General features: G+C 40.9%; 1 protein-coding gene across 1 annotated transcript in view; it reads left to right on the forward strand.

Moving 5' to 3' along the window:
* Positions 1 to 24,524, forward strand: part of TYK2 (tyrosine kinase 2) — a 229,282-nt gene that overhangs the window by 72,952 nt on the left and 131,806 nt on the right. Inside the window, exons 7-9 of the mRNA XM_053718015.1 lie at positions 9,661 to 9,858; positions 10,978 to 11,135; positions 23,784 to 23,901. Of these exons, the coding sequence (XP_053573990.1) occupies positions 9,661 to 9,858; positions 10,978 to 11,135; positions 23,784 to 23,901 (474 nt within the window). The remainder of the gene's footprint in view (positions 1 to 9,660; positions 9,859 to 10,977; positions 11,136 to 23,783; positions 23,902 to 24,524) is intronic.

Consider the following 24,524-nt stretch of genomic DNA (forward strand, 5'->3'; position numbering starts at 1 on the left):
CTAAGTTGAGACTCCAAGGAGGAGTCAAAGGTTTGTAAACAGGCTTGATTCTAACCAGAGCCTGAACAAAGGCTTGAACATCTGGCACAGCTGCCAGTTTTTTGTGAAGTAACACAGACAAGGCAGAAATCTGTCCCTTCAAGGAACTTGCAGATAATCCTTTCTCCAATCCTTCTTGAAGAAAGGATAGAATCTTAGGAATCTTTACCTTGTCCCAAGGGAATCCTTTAGATTCACACCAACAGATATATTTTTTCCATATTTTGTGGTAAATTTTTCTAGTTACAGGCTTTCTAGCCTGAACAAGAGTATCAATAACAGAATCTGAGAACCCTCGTTTTGATAAGATCAAGCGTTCAATCTCCAAGCAGTCAGCTGGAGTGAGACCAGATTCGGATGTTCGAACGGACCTTGAACAAGAAGGTCTCGTCTCAAAGGTAGCTTCCATGGTGGAGCCGATGACATATTCACCAGATCTGCATACCAAGTCCTGCGTGGCCACGCAGGAGCTATCAAGATCACCGACGCCCTCTCCTGATTGATCCTGGCTATCAGCCTGGGGATGAGAGGAAACGGCGGGAATACATAAGCTAGTTTGAAGGTCCAAGGTGCTACTAGTGCATCTACTAGAGTCGCCTTGGGATCCCTGGATCTGGACCCGTAGCAAGGAACCTTGAAGTTCTGCCGAGAGGCCATCAGATCCATGTCTGGAATGCCCCACAGTTGAGTAATTTGGGCAAAGATTTCCGGATGGAGTTCCCACTCCCCCGGATGTAATGTCTGACGACTCAGAAAATCCGCTTCCCAATTTTCCACTCCTGGGATGTGGATTGCAGACAGGTGGCAGGAGTGAGTCTCCGCCCATTGAATGATTTTGGTCACTTCTTCCATCGCCAGGGAACTCCTTGTTCCCCCCTGATGGTTGATGTACGCAACAGTCGTCATGTTGTCTGATTGAAACCGTATGAACTTGGCCTTTGCTAGCTGAGGCCAAGCCTTGAGAGCATTGAATATCGCTCTCAGTTCCAGAATATTTATCGGTAGAAGAGATTCTTCCCGAGACCAAAGACCCTGAGCTTTCAGGGATCCCCAGACCGCGCCCCAGCCCATCAGACTGGCGTCGGTCGTGACAATGACCCACTCTGGTCTGCGGAAGGTCATCCCTTGTGACAGGTTGTCCAGGGACAGCCACCAACGGAGTGAGTCTCTGGTCCTCTGATTTACTTGTATCTTCGGAGACAAGTCTGTATAGTCCCCATTCCACTGACTGAGCATGCACAGTTGTAATGGTCTTAGATGAATGCGCGCAAAAGGAACTATGTCCATTGCCGCTACCATCAAACCTATTACTTCCATGCACTGCGCTATGGAAGGAAGAGGAACGGAATGAAGTGTTTGACAAGAGTTTAGAAGTTTTGTTTTTCTGGCCTCTGTCAGAAAAATCCTCATTTCTAAGGAGTCTATTATTGTTCCCAAGAAGGGAACCCTTGTCGACGGAGATAGAGAACTCTTTTCCACGTTCACTTTCCATCCGTGAGATCTGAGAAAGGCCAGGACTATGTCCGTGTGAGCCTTTGCTTGAGGAAGGGACGACGCTTGAATCAGAATGTCGTCCAAGTAAGGTACTACTGCAATGCCCCTTGGTCTTAGCACCGCTAGAAGGGACCCTAGTACCTTTGTGAAAATCCTTGGAGCAGTGGCTAATCCGAAAGGAAGCGCCACGAACTGGTAATGCTTGTCCAGGAATGCGAACCTTAGGAACCGATGATGTTCCTTGTGGATAGGAATATGTAGATACGCATCCTTTAAATCCACCGTGGTCATGAATTGACCTTCCTGGATGGAAGGAAGAATTGTTCGAATGGTTTCCATTTTGAACGATGGAACCTTGAGAAACTTGTTTAAGATCTTGAGATCTAAGATTGGTCTGAACGTTCCCTCTTTTTTGGGAACTATGAACAGATTGGAGTAGAACCCCATCCCTTGTTCTCCTAATGGAACAGGATGAATCACTCCCATTTTTAACAGGTCTTCTACACAATGTAAGAATGCCTGTCTCTTTATGTGGTCTGAAGACAATTGAGACCTGTGGAACCTCCCCCTTGGGGGAAGCCCCTTGAATTCCAGAAGATAACCTTGGGAGACTATTTCTAGTGCCCAAGGATCCAGAACATCTCTTGCCCAAGCCTGAGCGAAGAGAGAGAGTCTGCCCCCCACCAGATCCGGACCCGGATCGGGGGCCAACATTTCATGCTGTCTTGGTAGCAGTGGCAGGTTTCTTGGCCTGCTTTCCCTTGTTCCAGCCTTGCATTGGTCTCCAGGCTGGCTTGGCTTGAGAAGTATTACCCTCTTGCTTAGAGGACGTAGCACTTGGGGCTGGTCCGTTTCTACGAAAGGGACGAAAATTAGGTTTATTTTTGGCCTTGAAAGACCTATCCTGAGGAAGGGCGTGGCCCTTACCCCCAGTGATATCAGAGATAATCTCTTTCAAGTCAGGGCCAAACAGCGTTTTCCCCTTGAAAGGAATGTTAAGGAGTTTGTTCTTGGAAGACGCATCCGCTGACCAAGATTTCAACCAAAGCGCTCTACGCGCCACAATAGCAAACCCAGAATTCTTCGCCGCTAACCTAGCCAATTGCAAAGTGGCGTCTAGGGTGAAAGAATTAGCCAATTTGAGAGCACGGATTCTGTCCATAATCTCCTCATAAGGAGGAGAATCACTATCGATCGCCTTTACTAGCTCATCGAACCAGAAACACGCGGCTGTAGTGACAGGGACAATGCATGAAATTGGTTGTAGAAGGTAACCTTGCTGAACAAACATCTTTTTAAGCAAACCTTCTAATTTTTTATCCATAGGATCTTTGAAAGCACAACTATCTTCTATGGGTATAGTGGTGCGTTTGTTTAAAGTAGAAACCGCTCCCTCGACCTTGGGGACAGTCTGCCATAAGTCCTTTCTAGGGTCGACCATAGGAAACAATTTTTTAAATATGGGGGGAGGGACGAAAGGTATACCGGGCCTTTCCCATTCTTTATTTACAATGTCCGCCACCCGCTTGGGTATAGGAAAAGCTTCTGGGAGCCCCGGGACCTCTAGGAACTTGTCCATTTTACATAGTTTCTCTGGGATGATCAAATTCTCACAATCATCCAGAGTGGATAATACCTCCTTAAGCAGAGCGCGGAGATGTTCCAACTTAAATTTAAATGTAATCACATCGGGTTCAGCTTGTTGAGAAATTTTCCCTGAATCTGAAATTTCTCCCTCAGACAAAACCTCCCTGGCCCCCTCAGACTGGTGTAGGGGCATTTCAGAACCATTATCATCAGCGTCCTCATGCTCTTCAGTATCTAAAACAGAGCAGTCGCGCTTACGCTGATAAGTGGGCATTTTGGCTAAAATGTTTTTGATAGAATTATCCATTACAGCCGTTAATTGTTGCATAGTAAGGAGTATTGGCGCGCTAGATGTACTAGGGGCCTCCTGAGTGGGCAAGACTCGTGTAGACGAAGGAGGGAATGATGCAGTACCATGCTTACTCCCCTCACTTGAGGAATCATCTTGGGCATCATTTTCAGTGTCACATAAATCACATTTATTTAAATGAGAAGGAACCTTGGCTTCCCCACATTCAGAACACAGTCTATCTGGTAGTTCAGACATGTTAAACAGGCATAAACTTGATAACAAAGTACAAAAAACGTTTTAAAATAAAACCGTTACTGTCACTTTAAATTTTAAACTGAACACACTTTATTACTGCAATTGCGAAAAAGTATGAAGGAATTGTTCAAAATTCACCAAAATTTCACCACAGTGTCTTAAAGCCTTAAAAGTATTGCACACCAAATTTGGAAGCTTTAACCCTTAAAATAACGGAACCGGAGCCGTTTTTAACTTTAACCCCTTTACAGTCCCTGGTATCTGCTTTGCTGAGACCCAACCAAGCCCAAAGGGGAATACGATACCAAATGACGCCTTCAGAAAGTCCTTTCTATGTATCAGAGCTCCTCACACATGCGACTGCATGTCATGCTGCTCAAAAACAAGTGCGCAATACCGGCGCGAAAATGAGGCTCTGCCTATGATTAGGGAAAGCCCCTAGAGAATAAGGTGTCTAAAACAGTGCCTGCCGATATTATTTAACAAAAATACCCAGATTAAATGATTCCTCAAGGTTAAATATGTGTAATATATGAATCGATTTAGCCCAGAAAATGTCTACAGTCTTAATAAGCCCTTGTGAAGCCCTTATTTACTGTCTGAATAAAAATGGCTTACCGGATCCCATAGGGAAAATGACAGCTTCCAGCATTACATCGTCTTGTTAGAATGTGTCATACCTCAAGCAGCAAAAGACTGCTCACTGTTCCCCCAACTGAAGTTAATTCCTCTCAACAGTCCTGTGTGGAACAGCCATGGATTTTAGTAACGGTTGCTAAAATCATTTTCCTCATACAAACAGAAATCTTCATCTCTTTTCTGTTTCAGAGTAAATAGTACATACCAGCACTATTTTAAAATAACAAACTCTTGATTGAATAATAAAAACTACAGTTAAACACTAAAAAAACTCTAAGCCATCTCCGTGGAGATGTTGCCTGTACAACGGCAAAGAGAATGACTGGGGTAGGCGGAGCCTAGGAGGGATCATGTGACCAGCTTTGCTGGGCTCTTTGCCATTTCCTGTTGGGGAAGAGAATATCCCACAAGTAAGGATGACGCCGTGGACCGGACACACCTATGTTGGAGAAATAATCAATGCAGAGAGCGGCAGGGAAGAGGGAGAGGGGGGTGTCCTATAGTGGTGGGGTGGAAATTGTTCGGGAGGGGGGTAAATTAAGGTGGGGGAAGCTACACTACAGAAAAAAAATTGTTTTTTTATTAAATAGAAAATAAAAACTATAGAAAACTGGGTACTGGCAGACAGCTGCTAGAACCTAAGATGGCAGGAATTTGTTAGCAGGGGGACAGGAGAGCTTTTTGGTAGGGATGAGGGAGGTGGGAAGGTAAGGGGGTAATTCTACCCTGACGAAAATAATAATAAAAAAAAAGGTCTAAAACTACATACTGGCAGACTGCCAGTACTTAAAGGGACAGTCTACAATAGAACTTTTATTGTTTTAAAAGATAGATAATCCCTTTATTTCCCAGTTTTACATAACCAACACAGTTATATTAATATACTTTCTACCTCTGTGATTATCTTGTATCTAAGCCTCTTCTGACAGCCCCCTGATCACATGACTTTTATTTGTTATCTATTGACTTACATTTAGTACTGTGCTGTGCTAACTCTTAACTCCTCTGGTGTGAAGACAATGTTATCTATATGACCCACATGAACTAGCAGTCTCCTGTTGTGAAAGCGTATAAAAAAAAAGCATGTGATTAGAGGCTGTCTATAGTGGCTTAAAATCAGGCAGAAATTTAGAAGTTTAAATGTTATAAAGTATTTTAATATATCAATGTTGGTTGCAGAAAACTGGGGAATGGGTAGTAAAGGCATTATCTATATTTTTAAACAATAACAATTTTAGTGTAGACTGTCCCTTTAATGGGGTGACCAGTGAGGGAGGGAAGAGAGCTGTTTGAGAGGGATCAGGTAGGGATCAGGGGGTGAAAAGTGTCAGGTGGTAGGGTAATCTCTACACTAAAGATAAAATTAACCTTACATGCTACCTAATTAACCCTTCACTGCCGGGAATAATAGAAATGTAGTGCGCAGCTGCAATTAGTGGCCTTCTAATTACCAAAAAGCACTGGTAAAGCCATAGGTCTGCTATTTCTGAACAAAGGGGATCCCAGAGAAGCTTTTACAACCATTTATACCATGATTGCACAAGCTGTTTGTAAATAATTTTAGTGAGAAACCTAAAGTTTTTGAAAAAGTTAACAATATTTTTTTATTTGATCGCATTTGGTGGTGAAATGGTGGCATGAAATATACCAAAATGGGCTTAGATCAGTACTTTGGGTTGTCTACTAAGAAAATAAATATATTTGATAGAAATAAAACAAACAAAAAAAACAAGACTCTATTTCTGTTTAAAAGTAGTGATGGCAAAAATGCTAAAAATGCTCTGGTCTTTTGGGGAAGTTTTAGGGTTAACACAAAACAAATACTGATTGTTCATTAAACATTTATATTCATCTTTGTTAATGTAAATGTTTCAAAGCTACAGGTGAAATGTATTTCTGTATCTACAATACTCTGGAGAGCAGCACACTAAGGTAAGTATTAAAATCTTTAACAAAAATAATAATAATAAATTTAACCAAACAAATACTTTCACTAAGTAATTTTTTTCGTTTTCTTTAATTTTCGTTGTGCATTCATTCAGATTTTTACTACATTTAGCCACCAATCAGCAATCGCTACCCAGGTGCTGAACAAAAAATGGACCGGCTCCTAAGCTTACATAACTGATTTTCAAATAAAGATAGCAAGAGAATGAATAAAAATTGATGAGTTTAATTGTCCTTTAAAGGGATACTAAACTTGACATTTCGACAACTAATAAAATGTTTCATTATTGTGACACATTATTGCAATATACATTCATTATTTATTTTGCAGCCTTTTGTGGTAAAATACATCTAAAACCTGTTTGTTTCACTTTCTCCCAGGGAGGCTTGAATTAATCTACTTTAAAGGGACAGTAAACGCCAAAATTTTTGTTGCTTAAAAATGTAGATAATCCCTTTATTACACATTCCCCAGTTTTGCATAACCAACACAGTTATAATAATATACTTTTTACCTCTGTGATTACCTTGTATCTAAGCCTCTGCAAACTGACCCCTTATTTCAGTTCTTTTGACAGACTTGCATTTTTAGCCAATCAGTGCTGACTCCTAGGAGCTTCATGTGCCTGAGCTCAATGTTATCTATGTGAAACACATTAACTAACGCCCTCTAGTGGTAAAAAAAACTGTCAAAATGCTTGCAGATTAGAGGCGGCCTTCAAGGTCTAAGAAATTAGCATATGAACCTCCTAGGTTTAGCTTTCAACTAAGAATAACAAGAAAACAAAGCAAAATTGGTAATACAAGTAAATTGGAAAGTTGTTTAAAATTACATGCCCTATTTAGTTATTTTTTTTACTTGACTGTCCCTTTAATGCAATTTATGCAAGTTTTTGTTTACTTCCCCCCCTATGCTTCTATGGTGTCACATGCTATTAAAAGGGGGGTTATCAGTTCTGCATCAACAATCATGATAGGAAAATCATTATTTGTAGTAAGTATCCAAGTTAAATTAGAAAGTTGCTTAAAATTGCATGCTCTATCTTAGTCATGAAAGAAAAAATTTGTGTTAAGTATCCCTTTAAGGGAATACAAGAGTGCAGGCTAGTCTAGTCTGCATATGTGCAAACATAGTTTTTGCTATAACTGAATATTAGTTTGTGATTGGTTAGCTGGGGTTCTTTCGTTCTGGGAGACAGGGAAATTAGTGAAAATTATTATTATATATGAACGTTTATAATCCTGTAGTTTAGAATTTGTGGTTAATGTGCCTTTAATTATTTATTTTGTCCCCTTTTCCTGCAATTCCATTCTGAAATTGTGAGTGTTTCAGTTCCTGTAAGAAATGGAAGTGCAGAACACTGTTATATTCCACACAGCCATTGGCTGCACACTCTAGTGACCTGTTTATAACTGTCCTTAATTGGCCACAGCAGAGAAGGTAACCTTAGTTACAACATGACAGCACACATTGCTTTGTAGACACTAAAAGTTTAGACTTATTTTGTCAATATTTAACTAATTAAACTTAAAATATATCTACATTATTCTCTGACTAATTTTTTTTCTTTAAATGTATCATTCTATCTAGCACTTATTTAGTGTTTAATGTCCCTTTAATTGTTCCTCTGCATTTCTCCAACCCTCGATCCACCACTTCACAGTGTAGGCTAAACAGCTTATAGGGACATGAAACCACACATTTTTTCTTTTATGATTCAGACAAAGAATCCAATTTTAGTTTCCAAATTACTTATATTATCAAATTTGCTTTGTTTTCATGTTATTTTTTTGTTGAAGAGATATCTAGATAGATAGCGTGCACATGCCTGAAACACTACATGACAGGAAATCGTGCTGCCATCTAATTTGATAATAGAAGTAAATTCGAAAGTTGTATATTATATCTAAAACATGAAAGAAAAAAATTGGGTTTTATGTCCCTTTAATGACCATACCGATAGATGTTTTACCTCATACGGTTTTATCAAATATCACGTGTGAAACAGATATCAGTGTCCATATATGAATGTTTTATTTTGAAATAAATATCATTCACCTAGATTACAAGTTTTAGCTAGGTAGTTAGTAAATAGTTAATAAATATTTACTAACTAGTCTACCTAGATAAAATAAATACAAACTTAGCTGTGAAATAAAAATAAAACCTAAGCTAGCTACAATATAACTATTAGTTATATTGTAGCTAGCTTAGGTTTTATTTCACAGGTTAGTATTTAGCTTTAAATTGGTATTATTTAGTTAATAATTTTAACTTTAGTTTAGCTCTATTTTTATTATGTTAAAGTTAGGGGTGGGTTAGGTTTAGGGGTTAATATATTTTAATTTAGCTTGTTGCGATGTGAGGGGGCTGGCGGTTTAGGGGTTAATAGGTTTATTTAGTTAATAATTGTAAATTTAATTTAGCTTTATTTTTATTATGTTAAAGTTAGGGGGTTTTAGGGTAAGGTTTAGGGTTAGGTTTAGGGGTTAATATAGTTTAATTTAGCTTGTTGCGATGTGGGGGCTGGCGGTTTAGGGGTTAATATGTTTATTTAGTTAATAATTGTAAATTTAATTTAGCTTTATTTTTATTATGTTAAAGTTAAGGGTGTTAGGTTTATGGGGTTAATATCATTTAATTTAGCTTGTAGCGATGTGGGGGGCTGGCGGTTTAGGGGTTAATAAGTGTAGTATAGTGGCGGCGATATTGGGAGCGGCAGATTGGGGTTAATAATTTTATTTAGGTAGCGGCGATATCGGGAGCAGCAGATTAGGGGTTAATAACTGTAGGCAGGCATCAGTGATGTTGGGGGCAGCAGATTAGGGGTGTTTAGATGTAAGGTTTATGTTAGGGTGTTAGGTTTAAACTGTATTTTTATTTCCCCATAGACAATAATCAGGCTGCGTTACGGAACTTTTGTTTCTGCGATCGCAGGTGTTAGTTTTTTTTCCCCCCGGCTCTCCCCATTGATGTCTATGGGGAAATCGTGAACGAGCACATCTCAGTAGCGCTCTGATTGTGTGCGGTATGGAGCTCAACGCAACCAAATCGCACTAAAAAGGCGTATGTTTGAAAACTTATAATGGCAGCGCTATAGAAAATTAAATAACGTAACTTTTGTTGTGTTTGTTTATTTCTCTGTAGTGCTCAAAACTCGTAATCTAGCTGTTTGTTTATAAATGTTCAGTACAATACATTTTGCCATTTTACTTTGAATCTTTATGTATACTTTGCTGCGCATGATGCAAATCCTTTCACATTAGTTGTTGAAAATGATTATTAATTTTGTAATTTATGGTAAAAGCCATCCTGCAGCTTTGTATTTTCTATAATCTAATTTCCCTGATGATATTGGGCTCTTGGTTAATTTTTTCAAGGATTGACCTATTTACTTCTTATTTAGCCAATCACAGAAAATAACAGCCAGAGACATTACTTTGGTAAGAAGAGTCGGACAAAAGGTCAAAAAGCAGCCAAACCTCAGCAGGTGGCAGAGAAGAACTGTCCAAAGTGGGTGAGATTTTGTGATTTCCAAGACATCACACACATTGTGATCAGCAAGTGCAGGGTCAGCATCAACTGCCAAGATAACCGGTGTCTGGTAAGTTGATTAACAAACAAGCATATATATCATTATTATTCATTTAAAATACTCAAAGGGGCATAATACTCATATGCTAAATAAATTGAAAGTGATGCCGCATAACTGTAAAAAGCTGATCGCCTGAACACTGTTATGTAAAAAGGGAAGATATTTTACCTCACAATTTCTTCAACTCACTAAAGTAAGTGATCTGTGTGCAGTTATACTTCAGCATCTCTTTCAAGTGCTTCACCTTTTGGGTATCATGACTCTTTAAAATATAGTTTTGCTTATTCTTATAAACTTCAGACTTTGCTCTTTTACCATATTGTAGAGTGTTAGATTCCAAAAATAACTTGATAATTAACCCCTTGAGTGCTAACGACAGCTCTGAGCCGTCGCAGAGTTTCCCACTCTGGTGCATCGCTAGCACTCTCCCACCTTGAGGGAGATCTGGGAGCTCCCTCCCGCTCCTACCCCGGTGATCGGGCCTGCATAGTGACAGGCATCGCCGGGGCTTCACATTATGAGCGGTGACGTCACGCGCAATGACGTCACTGCGCAACTTTATTTATACTTAATAATGTTAAGTATAGGAGCGGGGGCATGCTGCTTAGAAGCCTGTATCTCAGGCATCTAAACAGCTACAGACCACCAAGACCCACCGTTGGACACGCCTAACCTTTCCAACAGTGTAAGTCTTGGGGATCTGAAAAAAAGAAAAAAAAATTCCAAAAAATTAAAAAAACCTTAAAAAAGCTTAGCACCCAGGTGGGAAAGTGCTTAGCACTCAAAGGCTTAAGTGAAAAATAAAAAGGATACAACAACAAAAAAAAAGTGTGTAGCTTTCTGAACAGACACATACACACTTTTTTTTTGTTGTTGTATTCTTTTTATTTTTTACTTATATTAGAATTATTTTTCTTAAAGTGGGAATTTTTGTTTGCCTGTAAAATGTATATTTCTGTACTTGGGGGAAAAACAGTGCAACTAAAGAGCAGTTAATCTGCAAGGACCAGTTGTACATGTACTTCCTGTTGGCTTCAGAATCAGAATGAACGGCACTAATCTAACCTGTTCTCATGCAATAAGAATGTTATAATAGTGATCTTTTATATACACTGCCTCTTTTTCAAGGAAATGGTTCTACCTTCTTATGACGAAGCTCTTTCCCTTGTGTCCTTGGTGGACGGATATTTCCGACTAACAACAGACGCAAACCACTACCTGTGCCACGAGGTGGCTCCTCCTCGTTTGGTGATGAGCATCGCCAGCGGAATTCATGGACCTATGCAGTAAGTGCAGAATTCTCCCGCATATGTCACAAATTTCTCTCCATAACTGCTGCTTTTGCATCATGCCCTTAAAGGGATAGAAAGGTCAAAAATGAAATGTGCAGGGGTGCATTTCAATGCAATATAGTAAAACAAAATGTATATATAAGGGGTGGCCAAAAAATAAATCACAATTAGTGCTATTATAAACATCCAAAAAAAGATCTCTAAAATCACAACAAATTATAGTATGGTAAACTAGTCGGAAAAAAAAGGTTCTTCTATAGTTCTCACGCAAAGGCAGCTCTTTGTATAAGGTCACGGTCAAACCTTGATAGAAGATATTGCAATAAATAAATAAACAAGGGCACCACAATGGCCTAGTGCAGTAAAAAAAGATGTAATAAGATTCAGATGATACAAATAATAAGTACCTGTAGGTGCTATAGAGGCTGACTGGAACCTCACAGTTGTCCAGCAGACTGATCTCCCAGCAATCAGGAACCCTCCACAGCACAAACTATTATATAAACAAGAGGGGTGGATGTATATCTTAAAGAGCAGTACACAACAAGGTGTGATGATAAAAAAAAAAAAAAGTTATTAAAATCGAATAAAACACAGGCAACGTGTTTCTCAGCCTCCCAAGGGCCGTTTCATCAGACAAGGGGCAACTGTAAAAGTGCCTACCGCTTGTGATGCAGTGCAGGAGTGAACTGGCAGTATTGTGAGTAACCTAATTTTAAAAATATTTTTGATAGGTCTTGAACTTCTCTTAAAATGTTCAGGGACATTCTAGATTCTGGGACTATATAGCTCCAGAATAGTAAAATTTACAGTTAAAGGGACAGTCTAGTCAAAATTAAACTTTCATGATTCAGACAGGGCATGCAATTTTTGAACAACTTTCCAATTTACTTTTATCATCAAATTTGGTTGGTCCTCTGTATTATTTGTTAAAAGCTAAACCTAGGTAGGCTCATATGCTAATTTCTAATCCCTTGAAGGCCGCCTCTTATCTCAATGCATTTTGACAGATTTTCCTTGCTAGACAGCGCTACTTCATGTGTGCCATATATATATAACATTGTGCTCACTCCTGTGGAATTATTTATGAGTCCACACTAATTGGCTAAAATGCAAGTTTGTCAAAATAACTGAAATAAGGAGGCAGTCTGCAAAGGATTCGGTAAAAGGTAATCACAGAGGTAAAAAGTATATTATTATAACTGTGTTTGTTATGCAAAACTGGGGAATGGGTATAAAGGGATTATCTATCTTTTTAAACGATAACAATTCTGGAGTAGACTGTCCCTTTAAATTTTGCTATTTATACTAAAATAGGCTGGATTGGCTGTTCTAAATAAGGCAAATGGAAGGTGGAGTTTGGGTATTGAAAAACAATTGCAGATTTTAAAATATTTTAAACTTGTCTGATATGTTATTCTGTAGCAAGACAACAGGAATATCTTCTAATTACAAGATGTTAACTGTCCCTTAACATTAAACATTGTTTAATCAAATTAAAGGGACAGTAAACACCTTGTAATTGCTGTTGTTCTGCTATAAAATAACGTATTTTAGGACTACCGCTTTTAGGACGTTCCATGCCATCCTAACTGCACTGCGCTCCTTATTTGGAGGAGCCAATCTGGGCTTTAGTCTGCAGACAACAAGGCTAACCATTGTCATAACGTTAGTTCAAAGTACCTTGGTTTGCTGTTGTTATCTGATAAAACCAATTAGGGAAAAATATGTAGCAGATTTAGCCTTGGGAAGCCAGAAAAGTGCAGTTCAAGTACTTAGAATTAAAAATTGCTCAATTTTCAGAGCTAAATTACATTCAATGTGAGCAAAATAATGAAAACATGTATATTGCAACATTGTTTCCTTATGCAGAACTAAATATTTGATATATAAGTCTCAAGGTGTTTACAGCCTTCTTTTATAGCATTAATTTAACTTTACCTACTAAGAAAATGGTTATTAATTTTCCTCCAGGAGCTTACTCACAAATAGTGATGTCGTGAACCTAAAAATTTGGGTTCGCGAACGGCGAACGCGAAGTTCCGCAAAAGTTCGCGAACAGGCGAACGGGGCAAACCGCCATAGACTTCAATAGGCAGGCGAATTTTAAAACCCACAGGGACTCTTTCTGGCCACAATAGTGATGGAAAAGTTGTTTCAAGGGGACTAACACCTGGACTGTGGCATGCCGGAGGGGGATCCATGGCAAAACTCCCATGGAAAATTACATAGTTGATGCAGAGTCTGGTTTTAATCCATAAAGGGCATAAATCACCTAACATTCCTAAATTGTTTGGAATAACGTGCTTTAACCCCTTAATGACCACAGCACTTTTCCATTTTCTGTCCGTTTGGGACCAAGGCTATTTTTACATTTTTGCTGTGTTTGTGTTTAGCTGTAATTTTCCTCTTACTTATTTACTGTACCCACACATATTATATATCGTTTTTCTCGCCATTAAATGGACTTTCTAAAGATACCATTTTCTTCTGTTATGTGTGATCAGTCCACGGGTCATCATTACTTCTGGGATATAACTCCTCCCCAACAGGAAATGCAAGAGGATTCACCCAGCAGAGCTGCATATAGCTCCTCCCCTCTACGTCAGTCCCAGTCATTCTCTTGCACCCAACGACTAGATAGGATGTGTGAGAGGACTATGGTGATTATACTTAGTTTTTATGACTTCAATCAAAAGTTTGTTATTTTACAATAGCACCGGAGCGTGTTATTACTTCTCTGGCAGAGTTTGAGGAAGAATCTGCCAGAGTTTTTTACTATGATTTTAACCGGAGTTGTTAAGATCATATTGCTGTTCTCGGCCATCTGAGGGAGGTAAAGGCTTCAGATCAGGGGACAGCGGGCAGATGAATCTGCATTGAGGTATGTAGCAGTTTTTATTTTCTGAATGGAATTGATGAGAAAATCCTGCCATACCGTTAAAATGACATGTATGTATACACTTCAGTATTCTGGGGATGGTATTTCACCGGAACTACTCTGTTAAAGGTCACTAATCCTTTTAATAACTAATTATCATGTTAAACGTTTTTGCTGGAATGTAGAATCGTTTACATTGCTGAGGTACTGTGTGAATAAATATTTGGGCATTATTTTCCACTTGGCAGCCTTTTTTGCTTTTATTTGTGACAGTTTCGTTTCTCTTCACTGCTGTGTGGGAGAGGGAGGGGCCGTTTTTGGCGCTCTTTGCTACGCATCAAAAAATTCCAGTCAGTTACTTTTATATTTCCTGCATGATCCGGTTCATCTCTGACAGATCTCAGGGGTCTTCAAACTTCTTTTAAGGGAGGTAAATTCTCTCAGCAGAGCTGTGAGAATTCTTATAGTGACTGTGAATAAAAACGTTGCTTTGTATTTTTTATGTCAAATTTAATTATTGTTATTTTACTAATGGGAACAAACCTTTGCTAAAAGTTGTGTTGTTTTAAAGTTTGATGCTATAACTGTTTTTTCAGTTCATTATTTCAACTGTCATTTAATCGTTTAGTACCTCTTTGAGGCACAGTACGTTTTGCTAAAAAAGATTATAACCAAGTTGTAAGTTTTTTGCTAGTGTGTTAAACATGTCTGACTCAGAGGAAGATATCTGTGTCATTTGTTCCAATGCCAAGGTGGAGCCCAATAGAAATTTATGTACTAACTGTATTGATGCTACTTTAAATAAAAGTCAATCTGTACAATGTGAACAAATTTCACCAAACAGCGAGGGGAGAGTTATGCCGACTAACTCGCCTCACGCGGCAGTACCTGCATCTCCCGCCCGGGAGGTGCGTGATATTATGGCGCCTAGTACATCTGGGCGGCCATTACAGATAACATTACAAGATATGGCTACTGTTATGACTGAAGTTTTGTCTAAATTACCAGAACTAAGAGGCAAGCGTGATCACTCTGGGGTGAGAACAGAGTGCGCTGACAATGCTAGGGCCATGTCTGATACTGCGTCACAGCTCGCAGAGCATGAGGACGGAGAGCTTCATTCTGTGGGTGACGGTTCTGATCCAAACAGATTGGACTCAGATATTTCAAATTTTAAATTTAAATTGGAGAACCTCCGTGTATTACTAGGGGAGGTCTTAGCAGCTCTCAACGATTGTAACACCGTTGCAATACCAGAGAAACTGTGCAGGTTGGATAAATACTTTGCGGTACCGGCGAGTACTGAAGTTTTTCCTATACCTAAGAGACTAACTGAAATTGTTACTAAGGAGTGGGATAGACCCGGTGTGCCGTTCTCACCCCCTCCAATATTTAGAAAGATGTTTCCAATAGACGCCACCACTCGGGACTTATGGCAAACGGTCCCCAAGGTGGAGGGAGCAGTTTCTACTTTAGCTAAGCGTACCACTATCCCGGTGGAGGATAGCTGTGCTTTCTCAGATCCAATGGATAAAAAATTAGAGGGTTACCTTAAGAAAATGTTTGTTCAACAAGGTTTTATATTGCAACCCCTTGCATGTATCGCGCCGATTACGGCTGCGGCAGCATTTTGGATTGAGTCGCTGGAAGAGAACCTTAGTTCATCTACGCTAGACGACATTACGGACAGGCTTAGAGTCCTTAAACTAGCTAATTCTTTCATTTCGGAGGCCGTAGTACATTTAACCAAACTTACGGCTAAGAACTCAGGATTCGCCATACAGGCACGTAGGGCGCTGTGGCTAAAATCCTGGTCAGCAGATGTTACTTCTAAGTCCAAATTACTTAATATACCTTTCAAGGGGCAGTCTTTATTTGGGCCCGGTTTGAAAGAAATTATCGCTGACATTACAGGAGGTAAGGGCCACGCCCTACCCCAAGACAAAGCCAAAGCTAAGGCTAGACAGTCTAATTTTCGTCCCTTTCGGAATTTCAAAACAGGAACAGCATCAACCTCCACTGCACCAAAACAGGAAGGAGCTGTTGCTCGTTACAGGCAAGGCTGGAAGCCTAACCAGGCCTGGAACAAGAGCAAGCAGGCCAGGAAACCTGCTGCTGCCCCAAAGACAGCATGAATCGAGAGCCCCCGATCCGGGACCGGATCTAGTGGGGGGCAGACTCTCTCTCTTCGCCCAGGCCTGGGCAAGAGATGTTCAGGATCCCTGGGCACTAGAGATCATATCTCAGGGATACCTTCTAGACTTCAAATTATCTCCCCCAAGAGGGAGATTTCATCTGTCAAGGTTGTCAACAAACCAGATAAAGAAAGAAGCGTTTCTACGCTGCGTACAAGATCTGTTATTAATGGGAGTGATCCATCCGGTTCCGCGGTCGGAACAAGGACAAGGGTTCTACTCAAACCTGTTTGTGGTTCCCAAAAAAGAGGGAACTTTCAGGCCAATCTTAGATTTAAAGATTCTAAACAAATTCCTAAGAGTTCCATCGTTCAAAATGGAAACTATTCGGACAATTTTACCCATGATCCAAGAGGGTCAGTACATGACCACTGTGGATTTAAAGGATGCTTACCTTCACATTCCGATCCACAAAGATCATCACCGGTATCTAAGGTTTGCCTTCTTAGACAGGCACTACCAGTTTGTAGCTCTTCCATTCGGATTGGCTACGGCTCCAAGAATCTTCACAAAGGTTCTGGGTGCCCTTCTGGCGGTACTAAGACCGCGAGGGATTTCGGTAGCTCCGTACCTAGACGACATTCTAATACAAGCTTCAAGCTTTCAAACTGCCAAGTCTCATACAGAGTTAGTTCTGGCATTTCTAAGGTCGCATGGATGGAAAGTGAACGAAAAGAAGAGTTCTCTCTTTCCTCTCACAAGAGTTCCATTCTTGGGGACTCTTATAGATTCTGTAGAAATGAAGATTTACCTGACAGAAGACAGGTTAACAAAGCTTCAAAACGCATGCCGTGTCCTTCATTCCATTCAACACCCGTCAGTAGCTCAATGCATGGAGGTGATCGGCTTAATGGTAGCGGCAATGGACATAGTACCTTTTGCACGCCTACATCTCAGACCGCTGCAATTATGCATGCTAAGTCAGTGGAATGGGGATTACTCAGATTTGTCCCCTACTCTGAATCTAAATCAAGAGACCAGAAATTCTCTTCTATGGTGGCTTTATCGGCCACACCTGTCCAGGGGGATGCCATTCAGCAGGCCAGACTGGACAATTGTAACAACAGACGCCAGCCTACTAGGTTGGGGCGCTGTCTGGAATTCTCTGAAGGCTCAGGGACTATGGAATCAGGAGGAGAGTCTCCTGCCAATAAACATTCTGGAATTGAGAGCGGTTCTCAATGCCCTTCTGGCTTGGCCCCAGTTAACAACTCGGGGGTTCATCAGGTTTCAGTCGGACAACATCACGACGGTAGCTTACATCAACCATCAGGGAGGGACAAGAAGCTCCCTAGCAATGATGGAAGTATCAAAGATAATTCGCTGGGCAGAGTCTCACTCTTGCCACCTGTCAGCAATCCACATCCCGGGAGTGGAGAACTGGGAGGCGGATTTCTTGAGTCGCCAGACTCTTCATCCGGGGGAGTGGGAACTTCATCCGGAGGTCTTTGCCCAAATACTTCGACGTTGGGGCAAACCAGAGATAGATCTCATGGCGTCTCGCCAGAACGCCAAACTTCCTCGCTACGGGTCCAGATCCAGGGATCCGGAAGCAGTTCTGATAGATGCTTTGACAGCACCTTGGAACTTCGGGATGGCTTATGTGTTTCCACCCTTCCCGCTGCTTCCTCGATTGATTGCCAAAATCAAACAGGAGAGAGCATCAGTAATTCTAATAGCACCTGCATGGCCACGCAGGACTTGGTATGCAGATCTAGTGGACATGTCATCCTGTCCGCCTTGGTCTCTACCTCTAAGACAGGACCTTCTGATACAGGGTCCATTCAAACATCAAAATCTAACTTCTCTGAAGCTGACTGCTTGGAAATTGAACGCTTGATTTTATCAAAACGTGGTTTTTCTGAGTCGGTTATTGATACCCTGATTCAGGCTAGGAAGCCTGTTACCAGAAGGATTTACCATAAAATATGGCGGAAATACCTATACTGGTGCGAATCCAAAGGTTACTCCTGGAGTAAGGTTAGGATCGCTAGGATATTGTCTTTTCTACAAGAAGGCTTAGAAAAGGGTTTATCAGCTAGCTCATTAAAGGGACAGATTTCAGCTCTGTCCATCTTGTTACACAGGCGTCTGTCAGAAGATCCAGACGTCCAGGCCTTTTGTCAGGCTCTAGCTAGGATCAAGCCTGTGTTTAAGGCTGTTGCTCCGCCATGGAGTTTAAACTTAGTTCTTAACGTTTTACAGGGTGTTCCGTTTGAACCCCTTCATTCCATTGATATAAAATTGTTATCTTGGAAAGTTCTGTTTTTAATGGCTATTTCCTCGGCTCGAAGAGTTTCTGAGTTATCAGCCTTACATTGTGATTCTCCTTATCTGATTTTTCACTCAGACAAGGTAGTTCTGCGTACTAAACCTGGGTTCTTACCTAAGGTAGTTACTAACAGGAACATCAATCAAGAGATTGTTGTTCCATCCCTGTGTCCAAATCCTTCTTCAAAGAAGGAACGTCTTCTACACAATCTGGATGTAGTTCGTGCCCTCAAGTTCTACTTGCAGGCAACTAAAGATTTTCGCCAAACTTCTTCCCTGTTTGTCGTTTATTCTGGACAGAGGAGAGGTCAAAAAGCTTCGGCTACCTCTCTATCTTTTTGGCTTCGTAGCATAATACGTTTAGCCTATGAGACTGCTGGACAGCAGCCTCCTGAAAGAATTACAGCCCACTCCACTAGAGCTGTGGCTTCCACTTGGGCCTTTAAGAATGAGGCCTCTGTTGAACAGATTTGCAAGGCTGCAACTTGGTCTTCGCTTCATACTTTTTCCAAATTTTACAAATTTGACACTTTTGCTTCTTCGGAGGCTATTTTTGGGAGAAAGGTTCTTCAGGCAGTGGTTCCTTCTGTATAATGAGCCTGCCTATCCCTCCCGTCATCCGTGTACTTTTGCTTTGGTATTGGTATCCCAGAAGTAATGATGACCCGTGGACTGATCACACATAACAGAAGAAAACATAATTTATGCTTACCTGATAAATTCCTTTCTTCTGTTGTGTGATCAGTCCACGGCCCGCCCTGTTTTAAGGCAGGTAAATATTTTTTAAATTATACTCCAGTCACCACTTCACCCTTGGTTACTCCTTTCTCGTTGATTCTTGGTCGAATGACTGGGACTGACGTAGAGGGGAGGAGCTATATGCAGCTCTGCTGGGTGAATCCTCTTGCATTTCCTGTTGGGGAGGAGTTATATCCCAGAAGTAATGATGACCCGTGGACTGATCACACAACAGAAGAAAGGAATTTATCAGGTAAGCATAAATTATGTTATTGTCATCATATCTTATAATTTACTATAAAAAAATTATAAAATATGAGGAAAAAAAAGGGAAAAAACACACTTTTTCTAACATTGATCCCCAAAATCTGTTACACATCTACAACCACCAAAAAACTCCCATGCTAAATAGTTTCTAAATTTTGTCCAGAGTTTAGAAATACCCAATTTTTACATGTTCTTTGCTTTTTTTGCAAGTTATAGGGCAATAAATACATGTAGCACTTTGCTATTTCCAAACCACTTTTTTTCAAAATTAGCGCTAGTTACATTGGGACACTGATATCTTTCAGGAATCCCTGAATATCCCCTGACATGTATATATTTTTTTTAGAAGACATCCCAAAGTATTGATCTAGGCCCATTTTGGTATATTTCATGCCACCATTTCACCGCCAAATGCCATCAAATAAAAAAAATCGTTCACTTTTTCACAAATTTTTTCACAAACTTTAGGTTTCTCACTGAAATTATTTACAAACAACTTGTGCAATTATGGCATAAATGGTTGTAAATGCTTCTCTGGGATCCCCTTTGTTCAGAAATAGCAGACATATATGGCTTTGGCGTTGCTTTTTGGTAATTAGAAGGCCGCTAAATGCCACTGTGCACCACACGTGTATTATGCCCAGCAGTGAAGGGGTTAGTTAGGGAGCATGTAGGGAGCTTGTAGGGTTAATTTTAGCTTTAGTGTAGTGCAGTAGACAACCCCAAGTATTGATCTAGGCACATTTTGGTATATTTCATGCCACCATTTCACTGCCAAATGCGATCAAATTGAAAAAAAACGCTACATTTTTCACAATTTTATGTTTCTCACTGAAATTATTTACTAACAGCTTGTGCAATTATGGCACACATGGTTGTAAATGCTTCTCTAGGATCCCCTTTGTTCAGAAATAGCAGACATATATGACTTTGGCGTTGCTTTTTGGTAATTAGAAGGCCGCTAAATGCTGCTGCGCATCACACGTGTATTATGGCTAGCAGTGAAGGGGTTAATTAGGTAGCTTATAAGGAGCTTGCAGGGTTAATTTTAGCTTTAGTGTAGAGATCAGCCTCCCACCTGACACATCACACCCCCTGATCCCTCCCAAACAGCTGTCTTCCCTCCCCCACCCCACAATTGTCCCCGCCATCTTAAGTACTGGCAGAAAGTCTGCCAGTACTAAAATAAAAGTTTTTTTTTTTTTTTTGTTTAAAAAAAAAAAAAAAATTCTGCTGTGTAGGACCCCCCCCCCCCTTAGCCCCAACCTCCCTGATCCCCCCCAAACAGCTCTCTACCCCCCTCCTCTGCCTTATTGTGCACCATATTGGGTACTGGCAGCTGTCTGCCAGTACCCAGTTTGAAATCAAAAGTTTATTTTAAGATTTTCTGTAGTGTAGCTTACCCCCCTTAACACCCAACCCCCCACCCTCTCCCAGATCATTAATATTTTTTATTCCCACCCTCTCTCCCACTGAGTCCCACCTTGTGCCTCTTCCACTTCAATTCTAACTTTTGGGCAGTTTCACACGTGCACGCGCGCGCACGCTCCCATGCACGCTCCCGTGCACGCGCGCACGCTCCCGTGCACACGCGCGCACGCTCCCGTGCACGCGCGCACGCACGATCCCGCCCCCCTCCTCTACTGATGGCCTCCCTGGACACGCTCCCACCCACCAACGATCATAGCCGATGCAGAGAGGGCCACAGAGTGGCTCTCTCTGCATCGGACTGCTTAAAAAAGTTATTGCAGGGTGCCTCTATATCGAGGCATCACTGCAATAACATGAAAGCAGCTGGAAGTGATCAGGATCGCTTCCACTGCTTTCAAAGACCAACGACGTGCAGGGTACGTCCTTGATCGTTAAGGACATTTTTTTGGAGGACGTACCCTGGACGTCGTTGGTCATTAAGAGGTTAAAACATCAGGTGTGATGTTGTATCGATCAGGTAGTGTAAGGGTTACGCCCGCTTCACAGTGCGCAGTGTAGGTGATATACCTGCCCTGACCATGCTTTGCAGACCAGGTATAAGTGGTCAGATGGACCCTTGCCCCAACACTGTGTGCGAGACATGCTATTATAGCAGGCTTATATGGCTTTGGCGTTGCTTTTTGGTAATTAGAAGGCTGCTAAATGCCACTGCGCACCACACGTGTTTTATGCCCAGCAGTGAAGGGGTTAATTAGGGAGCATGTAGGCAGCTTGTAGAGTTAATTTTAGCTTAAGTGTAGTGTAGTAGGCAACCCAAAGTATTGATCTAGGCCCATTTTGGTATATTTAATGCCACCATTTCACCGCCAAATGCGATCAAATAAAAAAAAATTGTTCGCTTTTTCACAAACTTTAGGTTTCTCACAGAAATTATTTACAAACAACTTATGCAATTATGGCATAAATGGTTGTAAATGCTTCTCTGGGATCCCCTTTGTTCAGAAATAGCAGACTTATATGGCTTTGGCGTTGCTTTTTGGTAATTAGAAGGCTGCTAAATGCCACTGCGCACCACACGTGTTTTATGCCCAGCAGTGAAGGGGTTAATTAGGGAGCATGTAGGCAGCTTGTAGAGTTAATTTTAGCTTAAGTGTAGTGTAGTAGACAACCCAAAGTATTGATCTAGGCCCATTTTGGTATATTTAATGCCACCATTTCACCGCAAAATGCGATCAAATAAAAAAAAATTGTTCACTTTTTCACAAACTTTAGGTTTCTCACAGAAATTATTTACAAACAACTTATGCAATTATGGCATAAATGGTTGTAAAGGCTTCTCTGGGATCCCCTTTGTTCAGAAATAGCAGACTTATATGGCTTTGGCGTTGCTTTTTGGTAATTAGAAGGCTGCTAAATGCCACTGTGCACCACACGTGTTTTATGCCCAGCAGTGAAGGGGTTAATTAGGGAGCATGTAGGGAGCTTGTAGAGTTAATTTTAGCTTAAGTGTAGTGTAGTAGACAACCCAAAGTATTGATCTAGGCCCATTTTTGTATATTTCATGCCACCATTTCACCGCCAAATGCGATCAAATTTAAAAAAAAACTTAAATTTTTTCGCAATTTTAGGTTTCTCACTGAAATTATTTACAAACAGCTTGTGCAATTATGGCACAAATGGTTGTAAATGCTTCTCTGGGATCCCCTTTGTTCAGAAATAGCAGACATATATGACTTTGGCGTTGCTTTCTGGTAATTAGAAGGCCGCTAAATGCTGCTGCGCATCAAACGTATATTATGGCTAGCAGTGAAGGGGTTAATTAGGTAGTTTGTAGGGAGCTTGCAGGGTTAATTTTAGCTTTAGTGTAGAGATCAGCCTCCCACCTGACACATCAGACCCCCTGATCCCTCCCAAACAGCTCCCTTCCCTCCCCCACCCCACAATTGTCCCTGCCATCTTAAGTACTGGCAGAAAGTCTGCCAGTACTAAAATTAAAAGATTTTTTTTATTTTTTTAGCATATTTACATATGCTGTGGTGTAGCATCCCCCCTTAGCCCCCAAGCTCCCTGATCCCCCCCCAAAACAGCTCTCTAATCCTCCCCATCTGCCTTATTGGCGGCCATCTTGGGTACTGGCAGCTGTCTGCTATTATTTCACAGTCAAAAAAGTGTTGTTTTTTTTAAATGTGCACTACTGTTACACCAGATATGAGTGGTGGCACTGGGCAAGTGGGCACAGTATAGGCTGTGAACCTGACACACACGCTGGCAGGCAGGCAACTGCAATTAGATTACACAGGAAAAAAAAAAAAAAAAAAAAGCAGACTGATGTTCTAGCCCTAAAAAGGGCTTTTTGGGGTGCTGTCCTTACAGCAGAGATCAGATGAGTCCTTCAGGACTGTAGTGGACACTGAATACACTAGCCTAGCTATCGATTTCCCTATTAAATCGGCAGCAGCTACACTGTCCCTCCTCTCACTAAGAATGCAGCTTCCGAATGAATCTAAAATGGATGCTGTCCAGGAGGTGGGAGGGTCTGGGAGGGAGGGTCTGCTGCTGATTGGCTGTAATGTGTCTTCTGACTGTGAGGTACAGGGTCAAAGTTTACTCAATGATGAGGAATAGGGGGCGGACCGAACATCGCATATGTTTGCCGTCCGCGGCGAACGCGAACATGCTATGTTCGCTGGGAACTATTCGCCAGCGAACTATTCACGACATCACTACTCACAAATATACCATGATTTTAAATGTGTTCATAATGTGCAAAGGGTCTTTTCCTGTCCTTTATACAGTTGCTTCTGTATAGTCGTCTACATTTCTTATTACTGTTATTTTTTTCTTCTTCTTTTCAATTAGGGAGCAGTACGTGGTATGGAAACTCAAGCGGGATGAGCAGGAGGATGGAGTTTACATTTTACGATGGAGCGCATACAATTTTAATAAAATGATCATGACTGTGAAAAGAATAAGCCCGGTAAATAGCATTATAATATATGGTTAAATAATTATGTGTAAACCAATAACTTTGGTGAATGGACAAGGTAGAAGGAAATCTGCAGCTTCATCTCAGGATAATTCTACAAGAAATGATGTCTGCTCAGAGCTCTCCAGTAGGGCTGCACTTGTCATTTTGTAGAAGCCTCCATCTTGGATGTATAGGTGCTGGGTTTAAAGGTAAAGTAAACACCTTGTAGTTACAATATTATTTTAAGTTGCGTTGCTATAGAAGAACATATCAACCAAGTCTTAACATTTTTAAAAAAATTAACGGGATAGGAAAGTCAAAATTAAACTTGCATGATTCAGATAGAGCATGTTATTTTTTTCATATAGGTGGCGAGGGTCCACAAGCTAGTTACCGAATCGATATACATTCCTACCAGGAGGAGGCAAAGGTTCACAAACCTCAAAAGCCTATAAATACCCTGCCCACCTCACTCATACCTCAGTTTAAAAACGTTGCCTCCTTAGGAGGTGGTGAAGCATAACGTGCTTGATTTCTTCAGTGAAAGGCGCTTCTAAGCATACTGAAGCCCAATTCCTCTCTAAGTTCATTGATTGTCTGAGGGATGTGAAGGGAGTATTGTCTGATGACAC

The sequence above is a fragment of the Bombina bombina genome, chromosome 6, assembly GCF_027579735.1.
Source record: "Bombina bombina isolate aBomBom1 chromosome 6, aBomBom1.pri, whole genome shotgun sequence".
Classification (NCBI taxonomy): Eukaryota; Metazoa; Chordata; class Amphibia; order Anura; family Bombinatoridae; genus Bombina; species Bombina bombina.